This window comes from Silene latifolia, chromosome 11 (genome assembly GCF_048544455.1).
Source record: "Silene latifolia isolate original U9 population chromosome 11, ASM4854445v1, whole genome shotgun sequence".
Classification (NCBI taxonomy): Eukaryota; Viridiplantae; Streptophyta; class Magnoliopsida; order Caryophyllales; family Caryophyllaceae; genus Silene; species Silene latifolia.
Window position 1 is genome coordinate 58,013,845 of NC_133536.1, and position 21,483 is coordinate 58,035,327.

Below are 21,483 nucleotides of genomic sequence, written 5' to 3' on the forward strand. Positions count from 1 at the left end.
CTCCTTCTTTCTTGATTTGGCCAATGAGGCCATTCTCTTCATTGTTTGATTTGGGTGAGCTTTTCAAGCTCTCTTTATTGCTATTACCTTGCTCATTGAACGGAGCATCATCAACTTTCTTTTTCCATTGGAATTCCGACTTCTTCCTTTCATCCTTCCGGCTATAGTGATCAACCATAAAGCATGGTTCATGCAATCGGGGAGCTTTCATAGTATTGTCAAGATTGAAAGTTATGGTTTCATCCCCCACTTCTAGGGTAAGCTCTCCATGCTTCACATCTATCACCGCACCCGCGGTGTGCAAGAAACGTCTTCCTAGGATGATCGGAATATCAGAGTCTTCTTCCATGTCAACAATGACAATGTCCACCGGTATGAAGAATTTGTCAATTCTCACGGGAACATCTTCTCATATCCCTAACGGTGTCGTCATTGTTCTATCGGCCATTTGGAGTGTGATGTCGGTACATTTAAGTTCTCCCATCCCTAGCCTTTTACTAACCAAATACGGCATAACACTCACACTTGCTCCTAGATCACACAAAGCTTCCCGGATCTTTGAGTTTCGGAGGTGAACTCCCTTGAAGGATGGCACTACTCACCTTAGTGAAGGCGATAGTCTCAAGCTTCCGGATTGACTTCTTTTTTGTAAGGATGTCCTTCATGTACTTTGCATAGGCCGGCACGTGATTGATTAATTCCGTGAAAGGAATCGAGACTTCTAAATTCTTCACAATTTCCATGAATTTTCCAAGTTGGTCATCAAACTCAGGCTTAGCTTGACGACTTGGGAATGGAAGTCTAATCACAATGGGCTCCTTCTCCTTGGCCTTTTCTTCACTTTTCTTTGAAACTTCTTGATTTGTTGGTTCATCTTCCTTAGAGTTTTACATAACTCCTTCTTTGTCACTAGCTTCCACAACTTCATCCTCAACTTGCTTCTTTGTCCTTTCATATCTTGTACCACTCCTCAAGTGAATGGCACTAACCGTTTCATGTCTTGGGGGATTACTTTGAGGTGGTAATTGCCCCTTTTGTCTTTGAGAGCTTGAAGATTCTAGTTGGGTCATTTGAGTTTCTAACATTTTTGTGTGGGCTAGGATGTTGTTGATGGTGATGTCTTTTGCTTGGCTATCTTTTTGCATTTGAGTGAAAAATTCTTGTTGATTCTTTTGCATTTGGAGGACCGCTTTTTGAACATCAAAACCGTGGTCATTTTGTTGATTGTATGGAGTTTGATTTTGGTAACCTTGGTTTTGGTTATCAAAGGGTCTTTGATTTTGGTTTCTCATGGGAGGTGGGGTGTATGTTGGTTGAGGGTTTTGAACATTTTGGCTTTTGTATGAGAGATTTGGATGGAATTTGGTGTTTTCATTGTAATAGTTGAAATAAGAGGTACCACTCTTGTATGCTTGAAAAACATTCACTTACTCACTTGTTCCCCTACATTCGCTTTGGTCATGTCCCAAAATTCCACAATTCTCACATATCCCATTTGGGATTGATGAAGATGCCACCATGGCATTAACATGTTGCTTTGGTGATTTTGAGGCTTCTTCAAGCTTAGCCATAGCCTTTTCGAACTTCAAGTTCATAGTATCGATATGAGCACTAAGTTGAGCACCCAATTGAGTAATAGAGTCCACTTCATGCTTTCCTCCTCTAGTAGCCTTGCGAGGTCTACTATATTGTGAATTGTGGACCGCCATTTCCTCAATTTTGTTCCAAGTTTGATTGTTGTCAACTTCGGTGAACATACCATTTGATCCCATGTTAAGAATGTTTCTTGAGTCTTCATAAAGACCATTCCAAAATTGTTGAACCAAGAACCACTCGCTAAGTCCATGATGAGGACATGAGCGATAAGTTCCTTTAAATCGCTCCCAAGCTTCATACAAAGATTCTTCGTCCCTTTGCTTAAAACCCGTAATTTGAGCTCTTAGCATGTTAGTCTTTTCCGGAGGGTATAATTTTTTGTAGAAAGCTAGAGTCAACTTCTTCCAAGAGTCAATTCCAAGAGTGGCCTTATCAAGGCTCTTCAACCATTGTTTTGCGGTACCAATTAGAGAAAAAGGAAATAAGACTCATCGAATTTGGTCTTGAGTTACACCGGTTTGTGAAATCGCATCACAATAGTCACAAAAAGTCTCCATGTGAGAGTGAGGGTCTTCACTAGGCATCCCCCCAAATTGACTTCTTCGACTAATTGGATAAATGCGGATTTAGCAATGAAATTTCCGGTTAAGTGTTGTGGTGTGGGAGTTCCATTGGGTAGGTTCTCCTTGGTTGGTACGGAATGTGATAAAAACTTAGGCATTGTGGGTTGATTTTGTGGTTGATTTTGTGTTGAGTTCTCCTCACCTTCTCTTGCAAAAGGGTTGATGAACTCAAGAGAATGAATATCTACAACCTCACCAATTCCCCTCAAGGTGTTTCTAGCAAGTCTTCTATTGGTTGTCAAAGTCCTTTCAATCTCGTGATCAATGGGTAACAAGTTACCTTGTGATCTTCTAGACATGCAAAATATCAAACAACTCAAAAACAATTAGAACAAACCTTGAGGAGTTTTACTTCCCCAAGGCAAAGAAAGACACAACTAATAAAAATCTAAGAAAATCAAATCAAGTTAACACCGTCCCCGGCAACGGCGCCATTTTTGGTCGGACTCACTTGGAGCTTAATTTCGGTTACTTGTCGTTAGGAGCACCTAGACCAAAACAATATTTATATCTCCACAAACAACTCTACTATTAGTAAAGAGGCAAGTAAAGGTCGGATCTCAAGGGACGGGTATTGATGTAGGATTTTCGATTGCAAGTAGCGGTGTCTAGGGGTGTCACGATTTGGGTTGAGATAAGAAGATCACTAAACTAAATAGCAATAAAAGTAAACAAGCAAGATGATTAAAAAGAGATGTAAACAATTGATTAAAAGCACTAGGGTGCAATGGGTTCATAGGGGATTCATGGGATTTTATCATACAAACATGTTTTCAACTAGATGCAAGCAATTATTGTTGTGATGGGATCGAGTTAGTGTATATCTTACAATCCCTAGGAAGGTTTGGGTCCCGGAGCCGAATCGATTAGATTGTACAACACCTACAAGTCGACTTAATCCTCTCTATCCAACAATATGCATGGTCTAATGAGACTCGAGTTGGTTTATGTCTTACAAGTCTCATTGAAAAGATAGGTGATGGGTAAAAATGTAAGGATTCATAGGCTCGCATTTCATCAAACATAACATGTGCATAACTTGAAATCACAACAAGCAAGCAAATTAATAATGAAAGCATATTAGATTAAGCATGAATCAATCCCCATGTTGGTTTCCCCCAATTCCCCATTAACCCTAGTTAAGGTGACTACTCACTCATTATCAAGTTTATCATGTTAACAAGGTTGTCAATCATATTAACAAAGCAAAACATGATGAATAAATGAAGATAATTAACAATAATTAAAAAGGAATTAAGAGAATTATACCTAATGATGATTCCAAAATAATAAGCAAAGAATAAAAGAAGTACCTGATGAATGATTAGAAGGTTGTCAATCTCCCAATAATAACCCAAATAATCTTCAATTACCCAAAATAAAAGATGAACAAAAGAGAAATTAAGGAAATGAGATTTGTATTAAGACTTGATTAGAGGTTGATTACAAGATTAAAGAGACGTTAGAATGATAAACTACACTAAAGATTGATAAGAAGACGATGTTTATCTAATTAGACTAATGGGGTATTTATAGTGGGGATTAGGTGCACAAATTAGGGTTTACTAAGGGCTTAAATGACGATTAAGTCCTTGAGGAATCGCTCCTCTTAGAAAAGATATGGATCTCCTTTTAGCCGGTCTTTCAAAAATATCCGCATCTTTCATGGAGCAAGAAGAGGACGTGTGGGCCTGTAACACAATCCGAGCGTCCAAGGGTCAGGACGAGCGGATTCTCAAGTGGCTGGACGAGCGGCCAGTTGGCTTGGACGCTCGGACTCTGGCAGTTTTGGACGGGCGGATTGGTGGTTTGGACGAGCGTCCTGGGGAGCTGCTGGACGGGCGTCCCGATGGTAAAGAAGCTCGGATCTTGTCCCAGCTTCCCTTTTTCTTCTTTTCTTCTTCCTTCTTCCAACAATCCTCCGGGATCTTGTCGGTGATGCAAGGATTTCTTCATCATTGCCCATCTACTACATTATGTACAAAGGCCTTTTAGTCTTGTCTTTACTTTGATGTTTGGTCATTGAATTCAATCAATTTAGCTCTATTTTGCCATGAAAATGCAAGGTTTGCACTCCTTTCCTACCAAGGAAACAAAACCTCAAAGAATATGCAAAACAAAGGGCTAAAGATAGTAAATGACCCAAATATGCACTAAAAAGCATAGGAACGAGGCTAATTCGCGCACTAAATATGCTCAAATATTGGTCACATCACTAACCAACTACCATAGCCAATCAACAATACTGATACTAAACAACCCAAACAACATCAACAGACTCTCTAGACAATCAACAATACTGAGTAGGCGAACCTACCTTTAGCAAGCCGCAGCGATTCCGCGTCCGATCATAAGATACCCATCAACCATGAAAATCACCTATACAACCACCATAACTATCTATTACTACCTCCATAAATATAACTGAAAATAAGGACGACGATGATGATGACGACGACATACCTATATATAGCAACCCGGCGTCAAGACCGCTACTCGACTTAAGCATCCTCTTTCCAAGGTGTAGACACTCACAAGGACCTCAAGAAGGTGAACCACGTTGAAGGAGAAAGGAGGTTACGGCATCTTGGTTTAGGAAGAAGGTAGGGAAATGATTTGGATTTCATGATTGACGATTTATAAATCCCCGCTACAAACCCGATACTCGATCGAGTAACCAACTTACTCGATCGAGTGACCTCTACTCGATCGAGCTCCAAAGTTACTCGATCGAGTATCCTCACCTAGATCGAGTAACAAGCACACAAAGACTCACATCGTCACAAGCCATCACTCGTAAAGTTTCCTAAGGTCAAGATCGGTGTCTAAGGTCGGTCAACGGGTCCCTAAAAGAATGGGTATTACAGTCTTCTCCCCCTTAAAAAGAACTTCGTCCCCGAAGTTCGACTCATCCTCCCCCGCAACACAATGTCAAGGAACCGAGGTAACCACCACTATTTATCCAACACAGGACAACCCAACCGCTTTGGAATACCATCCCGCTATGCATGTTCATCAACCATCATCATCATCTACCTTGGGACATATTGCACAACACGACTCCCCATCGGTCACCCACTTCCTATTGCATCACCAATTACACATTGCACACAAAGACAACTAACTCGATTATTACTTGCACTCATCTCATGTTATTACTCAAACATACACCAACACAACTTTCAGACTATTCTTTCATCCATTACTTGCCAACAACTAACAGATACAAACACTCAAAAACGACAGTCCTATTACTGATGCATAGCAACACCTCATTCATTCCACTCTATTACTTCAACCACACAACACAATTCTGCTAACAACAACTCTATTACTTGCTACTAACATCCAATTTCAATACAACATAGTGAACGTTGACTTGGAAATAAGATTCAACATCATGCTAGTTTATTCAACAATTGCGAATTAGTACTCAATTATACAATAACCATTAAAAAATTCCCCAAACACCCATTTAATATCCCTCAAAATTGTCATGAAATATTATAAAATTGCTATAATTACATCATTTTCCACGCGACATTACTCTTCCACTCTTAAAAGGAGCTTTGTCCCCGAAGTTCACCAACAAAACAACTTATGCATACACAAGCCAATAATATATTATTCCATATAGACATTACGAACGACCCATACTATGCATTTTGACTCATGTTAACTACGACACTCGCTTGACATTATATACACATGACTCATATATATGAAACTATTGGCAAGGTGAACCACACAATTAGGCATGCTATCATCAACACTCCATCATGGCATCAATTACTTCATTATACAACCATACAAATTATGGAATAAGAACTGTAATCATTGTACACTACGTTACCTGAGACAATTTGATTTAGCATACAAAATTATATAAACCCCCCGAAAATTTTATAAATCATACTAATATGCACAATTATATAACCACCGTTCAGACGAAACAATGATATAAGACATCCACAACAAGAAACATTATAACAAGACACACTAATATGAAGATAGAAATCAATGGTTAAATGAAATAAGCACCAAATAGTGGCACTCGATCGAGCTCGTAAGGCACTCGATTGAGTTGACCTTACTCGATCAAGCTTACCAGGCACTCGATCGAGTATGTCAAGGTCAGAATGCAACCAGAATGTCACCCCTACAGTTACTCGATCGAGTGAGGGGTACTCGATCGAGTAGCCACAGGTCAAAATTCCCTAATTCGTCACATTGTAAGTCCTAGGAAATATAAACAAGAGTCGGGAAGTATTCCCGACACCAACATCCTGCATCAAAAGTCTGAAGAGTATCCAAAATACGGCCTTATGGCAAAAATACACACCAAAGTCTAATAAAAGTGCCAAACAAAACAAGTACTATCAACTACAAGTCCATGCAACAAGATAGAAATAAAAGGAGTATCATCACTCCATAGCCTGCTCATCCATCATCTCATCTCCACCACCGCCTCCAGACGTGCCTGCTCTAACTGTACCCTCCCCAGCGATGCTACCAGCCCCTGAATCGGCTCCCACTCGCCATGGTGCCAAGCAACCGTAGGGGTAACTCATAGGCTTTTCCCAAGTAGACCGCTCCACGCCAAAGGAATGAAAGACCCCACTGTCATCCTCAACACCTCTCCACCACACCGGTTGCGCTGCCTCGGTCCCGATGCCCTAAACATATGCCATCTCACGGAGGTTTCAGAGCGTCAAGGTAGCAGACACTCTCTTCGTGAGCTCACTCACTCTCATCTCAGGGCTGAAGAAGGAAGGGTAGCTGGGAAACTGAAACTGTGGAGGCACATGCCGCTCTGGCTGGGTCTCAGCCATCCTCTCTCTCACCCGTCGCGGTCCTCTCCCCACTCTAGGCTGTCTATCCTCAGGTCTAGCCTGATTCCTCTTCTTCGGCTCAGGCATCACCTCCAAGATATCCGGGTCAATGAGGTAAAACTGCCTATCGGGGACCTCCCTCTCATCATCAGAATCGGCTGCCACCACTGCAGCTAGTAAAGGCTCGGTCACGGGAAGGTGCTCAGGGTCGGGTATCTTCATTCAACTCATCCCCCAAACTCTGTACGCTAACCCATCACCCTCCAAAGTCCTCAACCACTTCGTGTCGAGAAAGTACTCACGGTCCAAGGTAGGCATCGCCGGGGTCAAAGTTGTATAGGCCGAGGAGGCCTCAAAAGTGGTCAACCTCTCCGCCAACCGTGTGGCAATGGCACCACAACTCAAGAATCGGGTGTCAGACGAGGCCATCAAAGCTAAGCTAGCACACACTATGGTCGGAGCACTGAAAGAGACTCTTGGGGCTCGAGTGGGGTTAAGGTACGCCGCAAGCAACATCACCTCATGTAAGTTAAGCTTACTCACATCTTTCCGATCATAAAGTAAACACGTCATAGCACGAAGAAATATCTTCAGAGTGACGTGTTGCACGTCATTGATCAACATGTTGCTAGAGGTGGGGGTGGCTTGCCGGTAAAGCAAGGCATGAGGCTACTGGCTCCACACTCAGTCGGGATGTCCCTAAGGGCTCATTTCTCTGGTCTAGTAAGGCTGAGGTGGGTGGAAAACATGTCCATTATCAGAAAGAAGCTAGTGTTCATGAGACGGAGCTCAACGGTCTTTTCTTTTTTTGGGGGAAATGTAAGTAGTTTTCATTAATCAGAAAAATTATCCCATTACATCAATATGAATGACCCAAACTAGGTAATGAAACTATAAGGCTGGGTACCTCATAGCTTCTTCACCCAATCAAGTACAGACCTAGTAGTACACTTTATATCAAGCATCTGCAAACGAGCTCTAACATCATGCTTCACCTTCTGAACAAGACACACAGGTTTTATTACAATTTTGTCTATCCTACAAGTATTACGATGTTGCCATAAATGATACATGAGACTTGCTAGGATGACCCCAATTATCTTCTTCTTAGTAACAGAATGAATTCTCCATTTGATCCACCATTGAAAACAGTCATGTGCAGGCATCAGTACATTGCACCACAACTGCACCAGCAAATGACATTGTTTACTGAATGCACAGCCAAAAAAGAGGTGACTGTGATCCTCTGCCATAACTCCACAAACTTCACAACAGTTAGTGTCAAGGATCCCCATCCTTACCAAACGATCCTGAGTAAGTAGCCTGTTCTGTGCTACTAACCAGCAGAAAAAAGAATGCTTGGGACAGATCCATTTGTTTAAAATCCAAGGATACCAGGCAACCTTATCAGTGAGAGGTTTTAGAAAGAAATACCCTTTCTGAGCTGTGTAAGGCTCACCTGTGGAGAGTAAATTCTTGAGCTTATTCATGACCTGGCAAATTTTCCTCCAGGCCCAGCTAGCTCCACTATGAGGTTCATAATCCATCTAGTTAGCAGATTTGATATAGACTGCATGCACCCAACGAACCCACAGATGATCAGTCTTTTGTTGCACCCACCAGACATACGTTCCTATAGTGGCAATGTTCCAAGTATGAAGGTCCCTGAAACCAAGACCCCCCTGCTTCTTAGGTCTACAAATCTTCTCCCAAGCAACCAGGACAGGGTTCTCCTTGGGATCCTTACCATACCATAGATACTGCCTACATATCTTTTCAATTGCATCAATGACAGTCTTAGGCAAGATAAATATGCGAGCCCAATAACAGTGCAAGGTGCTAAGGACAGACTGGATCAGCACAACTCTTCCAGCATAAGAAAGTTTTCTAGACCCCAGGGCTCTAATTTTAGCAACCACATTCTCAATCAGACAGTTGCAGTCCATTATAGACAGACGTTTAAGGGAAACATTAACACCTAAATATCTGAATGGGACTGCACTTCTCTTCATTCCAGTAACCTGCTCAATCTCCTGGACTAGACTAGCAGGAAATCCATTAGTATAGAAGTTGGACTTACCACTATTCATCACCAACCCAGTAGCCTTAGAGAAATAGTTGAAGGCTTTAAGCAAAAGATCAATAGAAGCTCTCTCACCCTTGCAAAACATGATAAGATCATCAGCAAAGCAAAAGTGAGTAAGATTAATCCTCTTACATAAAGGGTGATGCCTGAACTTTTTATGTTTTTGAACAATCATCAGGATTCTACTAAGATAATCCAAGCAAAGAGTGAATAAAAGGGGGGAGAGAGGATCCCCCTGTTTTAATCCCCTTTGACCTTTAAAGAACCCAAAGGTTTCCCCATTGAGGGAAAGAGAATAAGAAGGGGTAGTAACACATTGCATCATTAGCTCAGTGAATTTCTTAGGAAAGCCAGTAGCCTCAAGCATCTCAGAAACAAAGGACCATTCAATGGAGTCATAGGCTTTTTGAAGGTCAAGTTTCAGTAAAACTCTGGGAGAGCAGCTTTTCCTGTTATACAGTTTAATAAGATCCTGGCAAATCAGTATGTTGCCAACAATGTCTCTTCCCTTGATAAATGCCCCCTGAGAAGGACTAATAATATCAGGAAGAATACGGCTCAGTCTAGCACAAATCACCTTAGACAAACACTTATAAATAGTGTTGCAACACGCAATAGGTGTGAATTGCAACACAGTTTCAGGCATCTCAATCTTTGGAATCAAAGTGACCATAGTGTTATTAATTTGCTTCAATAAATTCCCAGTTTCATAAGCATTCTTGATAGCATTGATCACTTCACCACCCACAATAGGCCAATTGTCCTTAAAAAATTGGCTACTGTAGCCATCAGGCCCAGAAGCTTTGTTCCCTGGAATGTCAAACATAGTAGCCCTGACCTCCTCTCCAGTAACCTCAGCATTCAGAATATCACAATGCTCTTAAGTAAGACAAGCACCCTGTTGTACAATCTTTTTATTAACTGGTTTGATAGGAGTAGAGGTCCCCAACAGGTTCAGGTAATATTCCTCAAAAGCCTGTTGTATATCCTTGGGGTCAGAACAAAGGCTTCCCCTCATGTCCCTGACCTGAAACACCCTATTCATTGCCCTTCTCTTCTTGATTGCAGCATGAAAAAAAGCAGTATTCTCATCCCCAAACTGCATCTAGTCACATTTAGCCTTTTGTTTCAAGAACTGATCCCTAGCTTTTATCATATCAGTCAAATCCTGAGCACAAGCTCTCTCATTCTCAATCCACTCCTTGTTCAAGGGATCAGACACAAGGAGGGACTGGAAATGCTTTAGGGACAGTTCAGTCAATTTGGTTAAGTTCTATATATCCTCAAAATTTTCCTTACTAAGGTGCAGCAAACCTTTCTTCAATCCCTTTAACTTACTAACAATTCTGAACATGGGTGTGCCCTGCACATCCCTACTCCAACCATCAATCACCCCCTCCTTATAATCCTTGGCCATAGACCACATATTATAGTATTTGAATGAGCTTCCCTTCCTTTGCCTCTCTTCCTCAAAGTGAACCAGACCAGGACAGTGGTCAAAAAGTCCCTCAGGGAGAAAACGGACAAAACTATCAGGGAACTATTCAAGCCACTCCTCATTGATGAACACCCTATCAATTCTACTATAAATCACATAATCAGTCCCTTGTTTGTTATTCCATGTGTAAAAAGCCCCTCTAGCCTTCATATCAGTCAACTGACAGTCCCTTATAGCATCAGCCATAGGTCTTATTTCAGCATTTGTGATCTCAGCACCCCCAATCCTCTCATTTCTCTCCATGATGGCATTGAAATCACCACACAAGAGCCAAGGAGCATTAAGCTGCAGATGATAAGATCTAATACTTTGCCACAGAGGTTCTCTGTCACCCAGTGAATTTAGGCCATAAACCACTGTATAATAAAATTCCTTCCTCCTAGCTTTATCAAACACTTTTGTGTGAATACATTGAATAGTGACATCCAAAATATCCACCTCAAACAAAACAGGGTCCCAAATGATCCAAATCCGACCTCCGGGATGAAGATTAGAATTAGTACATATAGCCAAGTTAGAGCAAATGTTATTAGTAACTTTATTCCAATTCCTACTTTTTATTTTTGTTTCTAAAATGCCAAACAAGCCAACTTTATTCATAGCTAAGAATCTTTTTATTTCATTTTGCTTGCTTGGATTATTCATACCCCTAATGTTCCAAGTACCACAGCTACCCATGATCAGCTATAGCAGAACTTGAACCCCCTTTTTCAAACAACTTGCTATCCAACAACCCCCTTCCAGTCTTCTACAATGAATGAGACAGAGAGTCCATGAAGGAAAGCCCTCCTGGAGTAAACTTCCTTTGTTCTCCATTATCCTGCCTCATCAATTTTGTGATTATCCTCCTAGGAAATGTATTCTCAACAGTAGGAGTTTTTGGAACCATAACAGGAGTGACAACCAGATTCCTGGGAGTCTGCATCACAGTCTGATTCTGCACCACAGGCTGTTGTACTGGACCCTGCACAGGCTTCCTCACTGGTGGATTATGCTTAGCAGGCTCCTTTTGTTTAGGATCACTGTTCCTAGGTTTCCAGACTTTCTTAATAGCAGGTTTGTCCACTCCCTTCCTACATTTATCAACCTTATGCCCCACCCCTTTACAGGCAGTGCAGGACACAGGTAACCAGTCATATTCAATTTTAACAGACTGACTCCTACCATTCTCATCTAAGAAATCCACTACAGAAGGAAAATTTTGAGCGACATCAACTTCAACCATAACACGAGCAAAGCCAAGGTACTGTTTATGAAGAGTAGGGTCATCACACTTTATGAATTTCCCAACTCCACCACTCAGCTTCCTAAGACTCTCACCTCCCCAATATTTGACATCTAGACCAAAAAATGTCATCCAAATAGGGACCCTAGTAACTTAATGGTTCACTAGTTCCGTATCCGGTGTCCACTCTTTAATAATAACAGGTTTATTATCAAAAATAAGGTGACCATTACTGAGAACAAATTGTTGTTGAGCTTTAGTCTTAAACCTTACTAAAAACAAACCATTGGGAAGGAACGCAACCTTATCAAAGCCATTCGCTTGCCATACTCTCTTGACAAACCCCAAGAGCACAGAACTCGGAGGATTCACCCCTAAAATATAACAAACAACAGAGGTCGACCAAAAATTGATCTCACCAGCAACATCTTCCTTGGTGATCTGAATCAGTGGAGGCCTCTGAGTAGTTGATATCGAATGCTCCTTTTCAGATGGTTCATTGTGCTCCTCCTCTTCAACAATAAGCTCCAAATCAGACTCAAATTCCGAGATGAAAAATTCAGCTGCGTTTTACCTTTATTAGAACGTTGTAATCTTAGATCATCATGTTTTTGTGATTTTGGTGTAGAATTATTCTTAGATTTGGACGAATTATTAGATGAATTTTGAGGATTTTTAGATAGCTTCTTCCTTCGAGCCATTGCTTGCGTAAAAAGTAAGCTAGATTTTTAGAGGTTTTTATCTCTCTAAAACTTTCTCTCTCATTCTATCTCTCCTCCTCGGCGGTCTTTTCTACCGCATCATAACGGAAGGAACTCATGAACTCCAAGGTCAGAAAAGCATAGGAGTGTTTCATAAGACGATACAGCCTGGTCATGATACCCAAAGTCTCAAAGATGTGTCTCACATCAGTCTCAACCCCTAGGTCAGTCTAGATGGTAGTATCAATGCAGCGGGTGGGTTTCAAATGAGGTCTCTGTAAAGCAACGAAAACATCTCTTTGCTTAAAATCAGCAAAGACAACAGAAGGGTAATCTGGCACCGGTGGGACCATTGGTCCCCCACTCCCCTTACCTATCTCAGGCTCAGAAGCCCTCCCCCTCTTACTTTGACGGGTTCCAACAGTTAGTCTCGGCATCTGTTTTCAACACATATTTTAGAGATACAAACAAACACTTACTTGAAAACATACAAACTTTCATGTATAGACATGGAAAAAGAGCTACCATGTACACACTTTCACCAAACAATCCAAAATTTCAAGTATACAACTCTCAAATTCTCATCACACGGTCTTACAGCTATAACAATTTTGAAAGATTTAACCTCAATTAATACATAAACTTAACATTTTAAGGCATTAAACTTCCAAAATAGGTTTTAAAATAAGTAATCATCAAAAGATTTGGCGCGATTTTCAGCTTGGGGCACTTTTAAGACAGAGTTTTAAGGCAAAATTTTGAGCAAAATTCATCAAAATCAACACTAAACATGATACCCATAACATACATTACTTAACTTTCCCCCTTTCATATGCAAAAGACAACCAAAAATCAATTTGAATCCCCAAACCCTAGAAAATTCGGTACATACAAACCCACAAATTAATTCGATTTTTCTACTTCTAGCATCAATACTCAATAAATTAAAGCAAATAGATCATGTTACAACAACTACTAGCAAGATTTCATGTACATAAATCGAATTTTCAGAAAAATTCCAACAACCTGCATGTTTATAATCAATTAAAAACATAGGAAAGGATGAACATTCTTACCTTTAATGATTAGCAAGCAAAAGGATGAATTAAACAAGAAGAACACCAAGATTCCAAGCACTAAATCACAAGTTTTGAGAACAAGTAGAGAGATATAAAGGATTTAGGATTTAGGGTTTAGGTATGAAAAGAAATAAGAAGAAAAGAAGATAGAAAATGGTATAAGAATCCCATCTTTTACCCGTGTACTGTTCACTTACTCGATCGAGTAAGTAAGGCACTCGATCGAGTGGCCTCTACTCGATCGAGTTGGAGCTACTCGATCGAGTTTCCGCTGGTAGTTTAAGCTATTTCGATCTTATAACTCCTCAACTAGATCGAATGAGGTCTACTCGATGGGGTAGGCACACGTACTCGGTCGAGCAAGATTAAGAACAAGGTCAAAAGTTACGAGTTTAGTCGATGATTCCTGCAAAACAAGAACTCGTGTCGATTCCAAAAGGTATTTGGAAATCGTCACTGATTATTATATTCATTCACGACACCTTATTACTACGCAAATGTAACTCAACTATTTCATCCAAACATGACACATATTACTTCATTCTTTATCAAACACTACTCAAAACCGTTTACCATACCATTAACTTATTCATGCATATACTCAACACATTATCTCACTTCTAATCATGCTTTTGCAAATGCAACGATTCAACTTATACTCACACTATTCTGAGCATTCATCTAACAATAAACCATCATATGTCACAACAATTTATCAGTAAATCATTCGACTTAAATATGCCATAACACAAAAGTACTTAACAATACATCCATCATAATTTCCAATCACTACTTGACAAACATTGCAACTAGTTCAAAACTTACTACTTACTATCATCACCACATGCAAGATTCACAATTTCTTTATAAACTAATACGCATAGAAAGACTTAGAATGCATCATTACCACCACATCACCCAACATTGTCATACATTATTGACACTTCGGCATTTCTACCACATTCACCCACACTTCTACTCAACCATAACCCTACACAGTTCATCATCACAATTACATATACTAAACATTAACAGAGACTCTATCACAGTTATTTCTAACTTATTTTTTTTTTGGTAAAATGTGAGTAATATATATATAAAAAAGAAATAGGATTTACATGTAATGCAAACCCCTAGTTACATAAGGTGTTTATGACGTAGCCAATTTACATCATTAGCATTCACAATCTCCTTCTCTCGTCCCCTAATTCTGTTTCTCACGCCTTCTATAATCTGCAAAGCAGTCTGGTTTGGGTGCACAAGGACTGCATCAATTCTGTACTTGTTCCTTTGATACCAGATTGAGTGAATTGCCCCCATAAAGAGTGCAATATGGACCCCTCTCTGGACATTAGTACCTCCTCTACTAGACCACCAATCTAGATCAATCACCAAAGGGAAGCTGCACCCTGTATTCTGCTGTAGAGACATCAACACTCTCCTACTGTACTGGCAGGCAAAAAAGAGATGAGTTAAGGATTCATTTGCCTGTCCATAGAGCAGGCAACTAGCATCAACATCCATCCCATAGCTAATCAGTTTGTCCAAAGTGTTTAGAGCCTCATGAGCCACTAACCATCCTATGAACTGGTGCTTGGCAATACCCATTTATTCCAGACCACCTTACTCCAGCAAATAGAAGGTCTAGTATTCCTAAGCCACTCATAACAACCACTAGGTGTGTACCCAGTTGATTGTACCACCCATACCCCATCCACAAACCCATGTGCAATTTCCTGCTTAACCTTACAGATCCTTCTCCAAACCCAGCTGGAGTTAGTTGAAGGAGTGTACTCAAACCATTCTCTCCCTCTGATATGGTTCCATTGGACCCACTACACCCAAATAGAGTCCCTTTTCTCAGCAATCCAGTTCACCAACCGACCTACCATTGCTTTATTCCAGACTTCTTGATTCTTCAGGCCTAAGCCTCCTTCTTCTTTTAGCATGCTTATTTCTAACTTATTCATTCTACACACTAGGCACATAATTCCCGACTCGATATTCCCATAACCGGTGACTGGCTTAAGCACAATGGGGTCGTGATTTTGAAATGAGGGCGCCTACTCACCAAAAATCAAGCATCAGCTGGGGCTCCCACCAAACATACACCAGGTTTATTTTATTAGAATTACTACGTTCATTAGGCTCATTTGTTACAGGTTCCAAAATCATCGCTCTGATACCAGTTTGTAACACCCCCATCTACCAAGGAGACTTCACAAGACCTTCCCTAGCAGATAAGGACGTTACCATCTCGGTTGCCCGAGGTCAGTAATAATCAAATGTCGATAAAAGAACGTTTGTGTTATGTTACAAGTGATTTACAAACAACATGCGATATGAAAGATATAACTCAAAACCACTATCAACTATGTGAACTGCTTCTGTCGTGACTCGTGATGGACTCGTCCCTCCAAGCACCCAGCTATGATCCAAACAATAACCTGCTAAGACTGAGTGCTCACCATAGTGGATCACGTCAGACATAACATAAACAATAACAGAACAAAACCACACAAGGTCAGCAACTGAGGTAACAAATATACAAAAGCAGACATAACACAAGTACAACAACGCACACACCACATCTTCTCCAACCAACCACTCATCTATCCGAGCGTTAAACCCATGTTCCTTAATGTGCACATCCCCTCCCGTGGCGGGTTCCACGAAACGCGAATCAAGGGCGTGAAGCCACTCCCGCAAGTGACTCCACTCAGCCGAGGGCACACCTCGAGAACCATAGACAAATAACCACAACCAGCTGATTAAACAAAAATTATCAATCCAACACAAGACTAACCAACTATCATAGCCAATCAACAATACTGATAATAAACCAACCAAACAACATCAACAGACTCTCTAGACAATCAAAAGTTCTGAGTAGGCGAACCTACCTTTAGCAAACCGCGGCGATTCCGCGTCCGATCACAAGATACCCATCAACCATGAAAATCACCTATACAACCACCACAACTATCTATTACTACCTCTATAAATATAACTGAAAACAAGGACGACGTTGATGATGACGACGACATACCTATACAAAGCAACCCGGCGTCAAGACCGTTACTCGACTCAAGCATCCCCTTCCCAAGGTGTAGACACTCACAAGGACCTCAAGAAGGTGAACCACGGTGAAGGAGAAAGGAGGTGACGGCATCTAGGTTTAGGAAGAAGGTAGGGAAATGAATTGGGATTTTCTATTGACGATTTATAAATCCCCGCTGCAACCCGATACTCGATCGAGTAACAACTTACTTGATCGAGTGACCTCTACTCGATCGAGCTCCCAAGCTACTCGATCGAGTAGCCTCAGCTAGATCGAGTAACAAGCACACAAAGACTCACATCGTCACAAGCCATCACTCGTAAAGTTTCCTAAGGTCAAGATCGGTGTCTAAGGTCGGTCAACGGGTCCCTAAAAGAACGGGTATTACACTATGACCCTTGTTCTTCTTCTTTCTCTTGGTAAGAATCCCCTTGTTCTTATCTTGAAATTAGATCAAGAGTTTTTGCTTGTCTAATATGGGAGGTTAATCTTTATAATTTAGATCCTTTCAAACCCTAGGTTTGGGGTATTTTTATTTTGAAGATGCAATTGGGTGTTTTTGGTGTATTTTTGAGTATTTGGGAGAGGATTCAATGTTTTATTGAGGAGAGATGGATGATGTGTCTTAATGTGTGTGGTTAAGAGAAGGGTATGTTTGTCGAAAATAGAAGAGTAGCACGGGAGGGAGACGCGCAGATTAGAGTCGGCTCGAGCGTCTTCTGTTCTGTAGAAAAATTATACGAGCAGAGAGGGACGCGTGGATTGCAGTCGGGACGCGCGGATTTTATTACAGGATTTTAGGAAATGGCAAAGCAGTCCTGTGACACGCGGATTAAGCTCAGCTCGAGCGGATTTTTGCTGAGACGCTCGTCTCCCCTCTGGGGCGTGCAGATTTGCTTACAGGACTTTCTCCCACTAATTGAAGCCTTCCAGCCCCCACGTCCCGACGGTAGGACGCGCGGATCTTGTCTGGAGACGCTCGGATTGCTCTTAGCTCCCACGAGCTCAGGTCTGCTCGTGTGGATTCCTCCTTTTTGCTCTTCTTTCTTCTTATTTCGTTAATTGACAAGGGTGCTTCCCCACACTTGAATCGTCATATCCTTCACTTGTCAAATAAGATTAGTAGCACTCCCTCACCAACTCTCATGCCAAAATCATGCTTATGAGGAAGTAAAGTGCAAATGTAATGAAGTTAAAATATAAGTAAGAAGGGTTAGTATATTTACAAGTGGTGGTTTAGGGAGGACTCCACCAAACTCTCTCATTTGATGGTTTCGTCATGGTGAGAGAGGTTTGAGGCGGATGACCTCTACTTCTCCTATGAATGCTCCTTCATAATAAGGTTTCGATCTTTAACCGTTGACCTTGAAATTGTTTCTATCCTCCGACTTTATCTCAAAATCTCCATACTTTCCCACTTCGGTGATCACATAGGGACCCATCCACCTTGAGTTTAACTTCCGGGGAAAAAGTCGATATCAAGAGTTAAATAGAAGGACTTTGTATCCTTTGTGAAAAGCTTTTGCTTAATCCTCTTGTCATGAAGCAATTTGGTTTTTTCTTTGTAGATCTTTGCATTCTCGTAAGAGTGTAGTCAGAATTCCTCCAACTCTTGAATTTGCAAGATCCTCTTCTCTCCACTTAGTTTAAGATCAAGGTTGAGAGCTTTGATTGCCCAAAAGGCTTTGTACTCCAACTCAATTGGCAAATGGCATGCCTTTCCATAGACTAGCTTGTAAAGGGAGGCTCCTATGGGAGTCTTATAGGCCGTCCTATAACCCCAAAGAATGTCATAAAGCTTCATGCTCCAATCCTTATGAGTTTTTTTAACAACCTTCTTAAGAATTTGCTTAATCTCTCTATTCGAAACTGCAACTTGACCACTTGTTTGAGGATGGTATCCCAAGTCGGTTCTATGTTGAACACCATATTTCGTCAAAAGAGATGTGAGCTTCTTTTCATAGAAGTGTGTCCCTCCATCACTAATAATTGCTCTAGGGACTCCAAATCTTGGAAAGATTACCTTCATGAAAAGCTTAGTAACCGTTTTTGCGTCATCGGTTGGGGTAGCGATTGCTTCTACTAATTTCGATACATAATCAACGGCCACAAGAAAATACTTGTTTCCTTGAGAGTATACGAATGGTCCTTGGTAGTCAATTCCCCATACATCAATGAAGAGTCTATCGATCCGAAATAGTTAAGAGGGGGGGAGTGAATTGAGGATTTAAAACTTTGAAAACTTTTTCAATTGTATGAAAGTAATTAATTATTTAAAGTTTATTGATTAAACTTTAACTAATCAACTAATGATCAAGTATGAAAAAAGTAAACAAAGAACAAAAGAGAAGGAGACACACGGTTTTTGAAGTGGTTCAGTTTCACAAATCGAAACCTACATCCACTATTCTCGATTAATAAATTTAGTACCTTTCTACGGATTACAAATTTACTAACCCAACTCATACAACTAACTCTAGCTGTAACTCAATGAGTACCGTTAAATACTCGAGTGACTAACTTACGCTAATAAGAAAGCACTAATGATTCTTGCAAAAGTCCATGTTAATGAACAAGTAAGAAATCTATTGAGTACCATTATATTATAACGATAACTTGACAAATGAACATACGAGTTTAAAACACACGACCTTTTGAAAATAGCAAATCGGTTTTCTTCGTTGAAATACACGGTTTTGCTCTTTGAAAATAAAATCAATTTTATGTTAAGGTCACTAATCTAAATGTTGCAAAAGCAAAGTATTTATAGGAAGGAAGGAAGCTAGGCTAATCGGTTTTCACGAAACCCTAATAGCCGAAATAAGAGATATGTAAACAAATCATATCTTCTATTATTTCTTTCCTTAAAGCCTAAAAGATAATAAAGAATATTCCAAAAGATAGAATACAATTTATTCTATTATTATCTTTTCCATAAATTCTAAGATATGATAAGATTTTTTATAACAAGAATATCTTTATCATAAACAACCATATCAAGTAAGATATAAAAGATATGTAGAGATATATAAAATCTTTACAAAATATATCTTAGGTCACACGAGATATCACGGCTCATATGCCTCGTGACTCGTGTAAATCCTAGCTCAATATTAGGTTAGAATTTAGGTTTTAGGAGTAGCTATATTAAAACCCTAATTAGTAGCATGGTCCAACTCATAAGTTGACCCAAAACGACTACTGACCAACGTTCAACATAAAACCGAACTCCGCACTAAACCGGGCTTTATTTAATAAATACTTTTACTAAAACATTTAAAATAAACTTAAAAATTTTCAAAACAATTTTGAAACAATTCAAGTCGTGTAAAATAAACTTAGCATCTCAATGTTATAGTAGAAGAGCTATAACATTGAAATCTTTTACTAGTAATGTTATAGCTGCAAAGCTATAACTTTAACAATACAAGAAATTCACTCTTAATTATCATTACGAGATAATCACCTATACTATTCTAATTATCATAGGAGATCTTCGAGCATAGGCTACTTCTCATCCAAGCTTGATTAATCTTTAGACGAACTTCGTCTTCTCATAATACGTGAATGAATCTTCAGATAATTTTGATCTTCAATTGAGGCTTGATCACCATATACTTCCATCACAATTCTCCTTTATTGCTTGTAATAAATAAGTCTAATCTAAAAGACTTCAACAATCGATTACGCGCAACGAGTATATAAATTATAAAGCACCTTGACGTCATCAAAACATATACATATATACTATATGGTTCAACAAATTCCCCCTTTTTGATGATGGCAAGTCTCCTACAATTGTGACTAAGTATAAAGTCCCCCCTCAATATAAAACCGTCATCTTAATAATAAAGATCAACGCAAGATCAAGACGATTAACATAAAATCAAAACTTAAGGACTTTAAGAGACAATTGGTCTTGACAAGGAGCAAGCTTAGGTAAATGCTTACCATAGACGTTCTTTCCCCCTCTTGACATCATCGAAAAGTTAAGGACAAATATAAAATGACTAGAATAATATAAGACGAGACAAGAGATAAAAACGATATAAAGAGCAAATAAACCACACATAAACATAAGCATCTAGAAATCTAATTATCATACAAACTTAAGGAAAACATGTTTAATGCCAATGGGCCGAATAAACAACATGTTTAGAGAAGTACTTGGGCCATAATCCACAAGTACATGCCAAAATGGGCCGAATAAAGTTTGCAAAATACACCACTAAGATAATAAAAAGATACTAGAAATAGGAAGAGCTAAATGAGGCAAGGCGAGGTAAGATCATATGTTACGGGTTTTGTACGGGTTCACATAGTCGGGACGAGTGCGATGTTCCAAGGCATCAAGACGGTCAAACGAACTCCTCACAAGATTAGCGAGACTTTGAAGACTTCGCTCAAAATTAAGAACCTTTAAGGACAACGCCTTGGTAGCCTCCAAAGTAAGCGATTGATCGTTCGCCATAGCCTTCCCATGCATCACCAATGCACCTCCATGTGGGAACACTTCCCCACGGATGGCCTTCAACTCCCTCTTAAACCCGACAACCTCTTATCCACCTCATCCATCCAAGCATAAACCCGAGTAGAATCCAAACCCGACTCCAAAGACCAAGATGGTCCAACTTGCGATTAAACCGTAGCGAAAGTAGTGGATTGTTCCTCGAATTTTTCCATTAAAGTGCTCATAAAACTTTCCATCTTAGCACCCATAGCTCCCAAACCCGTCTCATTAACAACTTTTCCAACATCTTTTAAGAGCACCAATTCGGTTCC

At 40.1% G+C, this 21,483-nt stretch overlaps 3 protein-coding genes and 1 non-coding gene across 4 annotated transcripts; 1 reads left to right on the forward strand and 3 right to left on the reverse strand.

The window, feature by feature from the left end:
* Positions 1-1,839: 1,839 nt before the first annotated feature.
* Positions 1,840-1,946, forward strand: LOC141615430 (small nucleolar RNA R71). Its single transcript, XR_012529851.1, has one exon. It is a non-coding gene; the product is annotated as a small nucleolar RNA R71 (small nucleolar RNA).
* A 6,013-nt stretch (positions 1,947-7,959) lies between these two features.
* LOC141613463 (uncharacterized) lies at positions 7,960-8,598 on the reverse strand. The gene has a single exon (XM_074432198.1). It carries the CDS (start codon positions 8,596-8,598, stop codon positions 7,960-7,962), a length of 639 nt encoding a protein of 212 aa, XP_074288299.1.
* A 2,079-nt stretch (positions 8,599-10,677) lies between these two features.
* On the reverse strand, positions 10,678-11,313 carry LOC141613464 (uncharacterized). Its single transcript, XM_074432199.1, has one exon. The coding sequence runs from the start codon at positions 11,311-11,313 to the stop codon at positions 10,678-10,680; it is 636 nt and encodes a 211-aa protein (XP_074288300.1).
* A 3,464-nt stretch (positions 11,314-14,777) lies between these two features.
* LOC141613465 (uncharacterized) lies at positions 14,778-15,248 on the reverse strand. Its single transcript, XM_074432200.1, has one exon. The coding sequence runs from the start codon at positions 15,246-15,248 to the stop codon at positions 14,778-14,780; it is 471 nt and encodes a 156-aa protein (XP_074288301.1).
* Positions 15,249-21,483: the final 6,235 nt, after the last annotated feature.

What these genes read in the sequence shown, in the direction of transcription:
- LOC141613463 (XM_074432198.1), bottom strand. Translation starts at nt 8,598, where the DNA reads ATGGATTATGAACCTCATAGTGGAGCTAGCTGGGCCTGGAGGAAAATT.
- LOC141613465 (XM_074432200.1), bottom strand. Translation starts at nt 15,248, where the DNA reads ATGGGTATTGCCAAGCACCAGTTCATAGGATGGTTAGTGGCTCATGAG.
- LOC141613464 (XM_074432199.1), bottom strand. Translation starts at nt 11,313, where the DNA reads ATGGGTAGCTGTGGTACTTGGAACATTAGGGGTATGAATAATCCAAGC.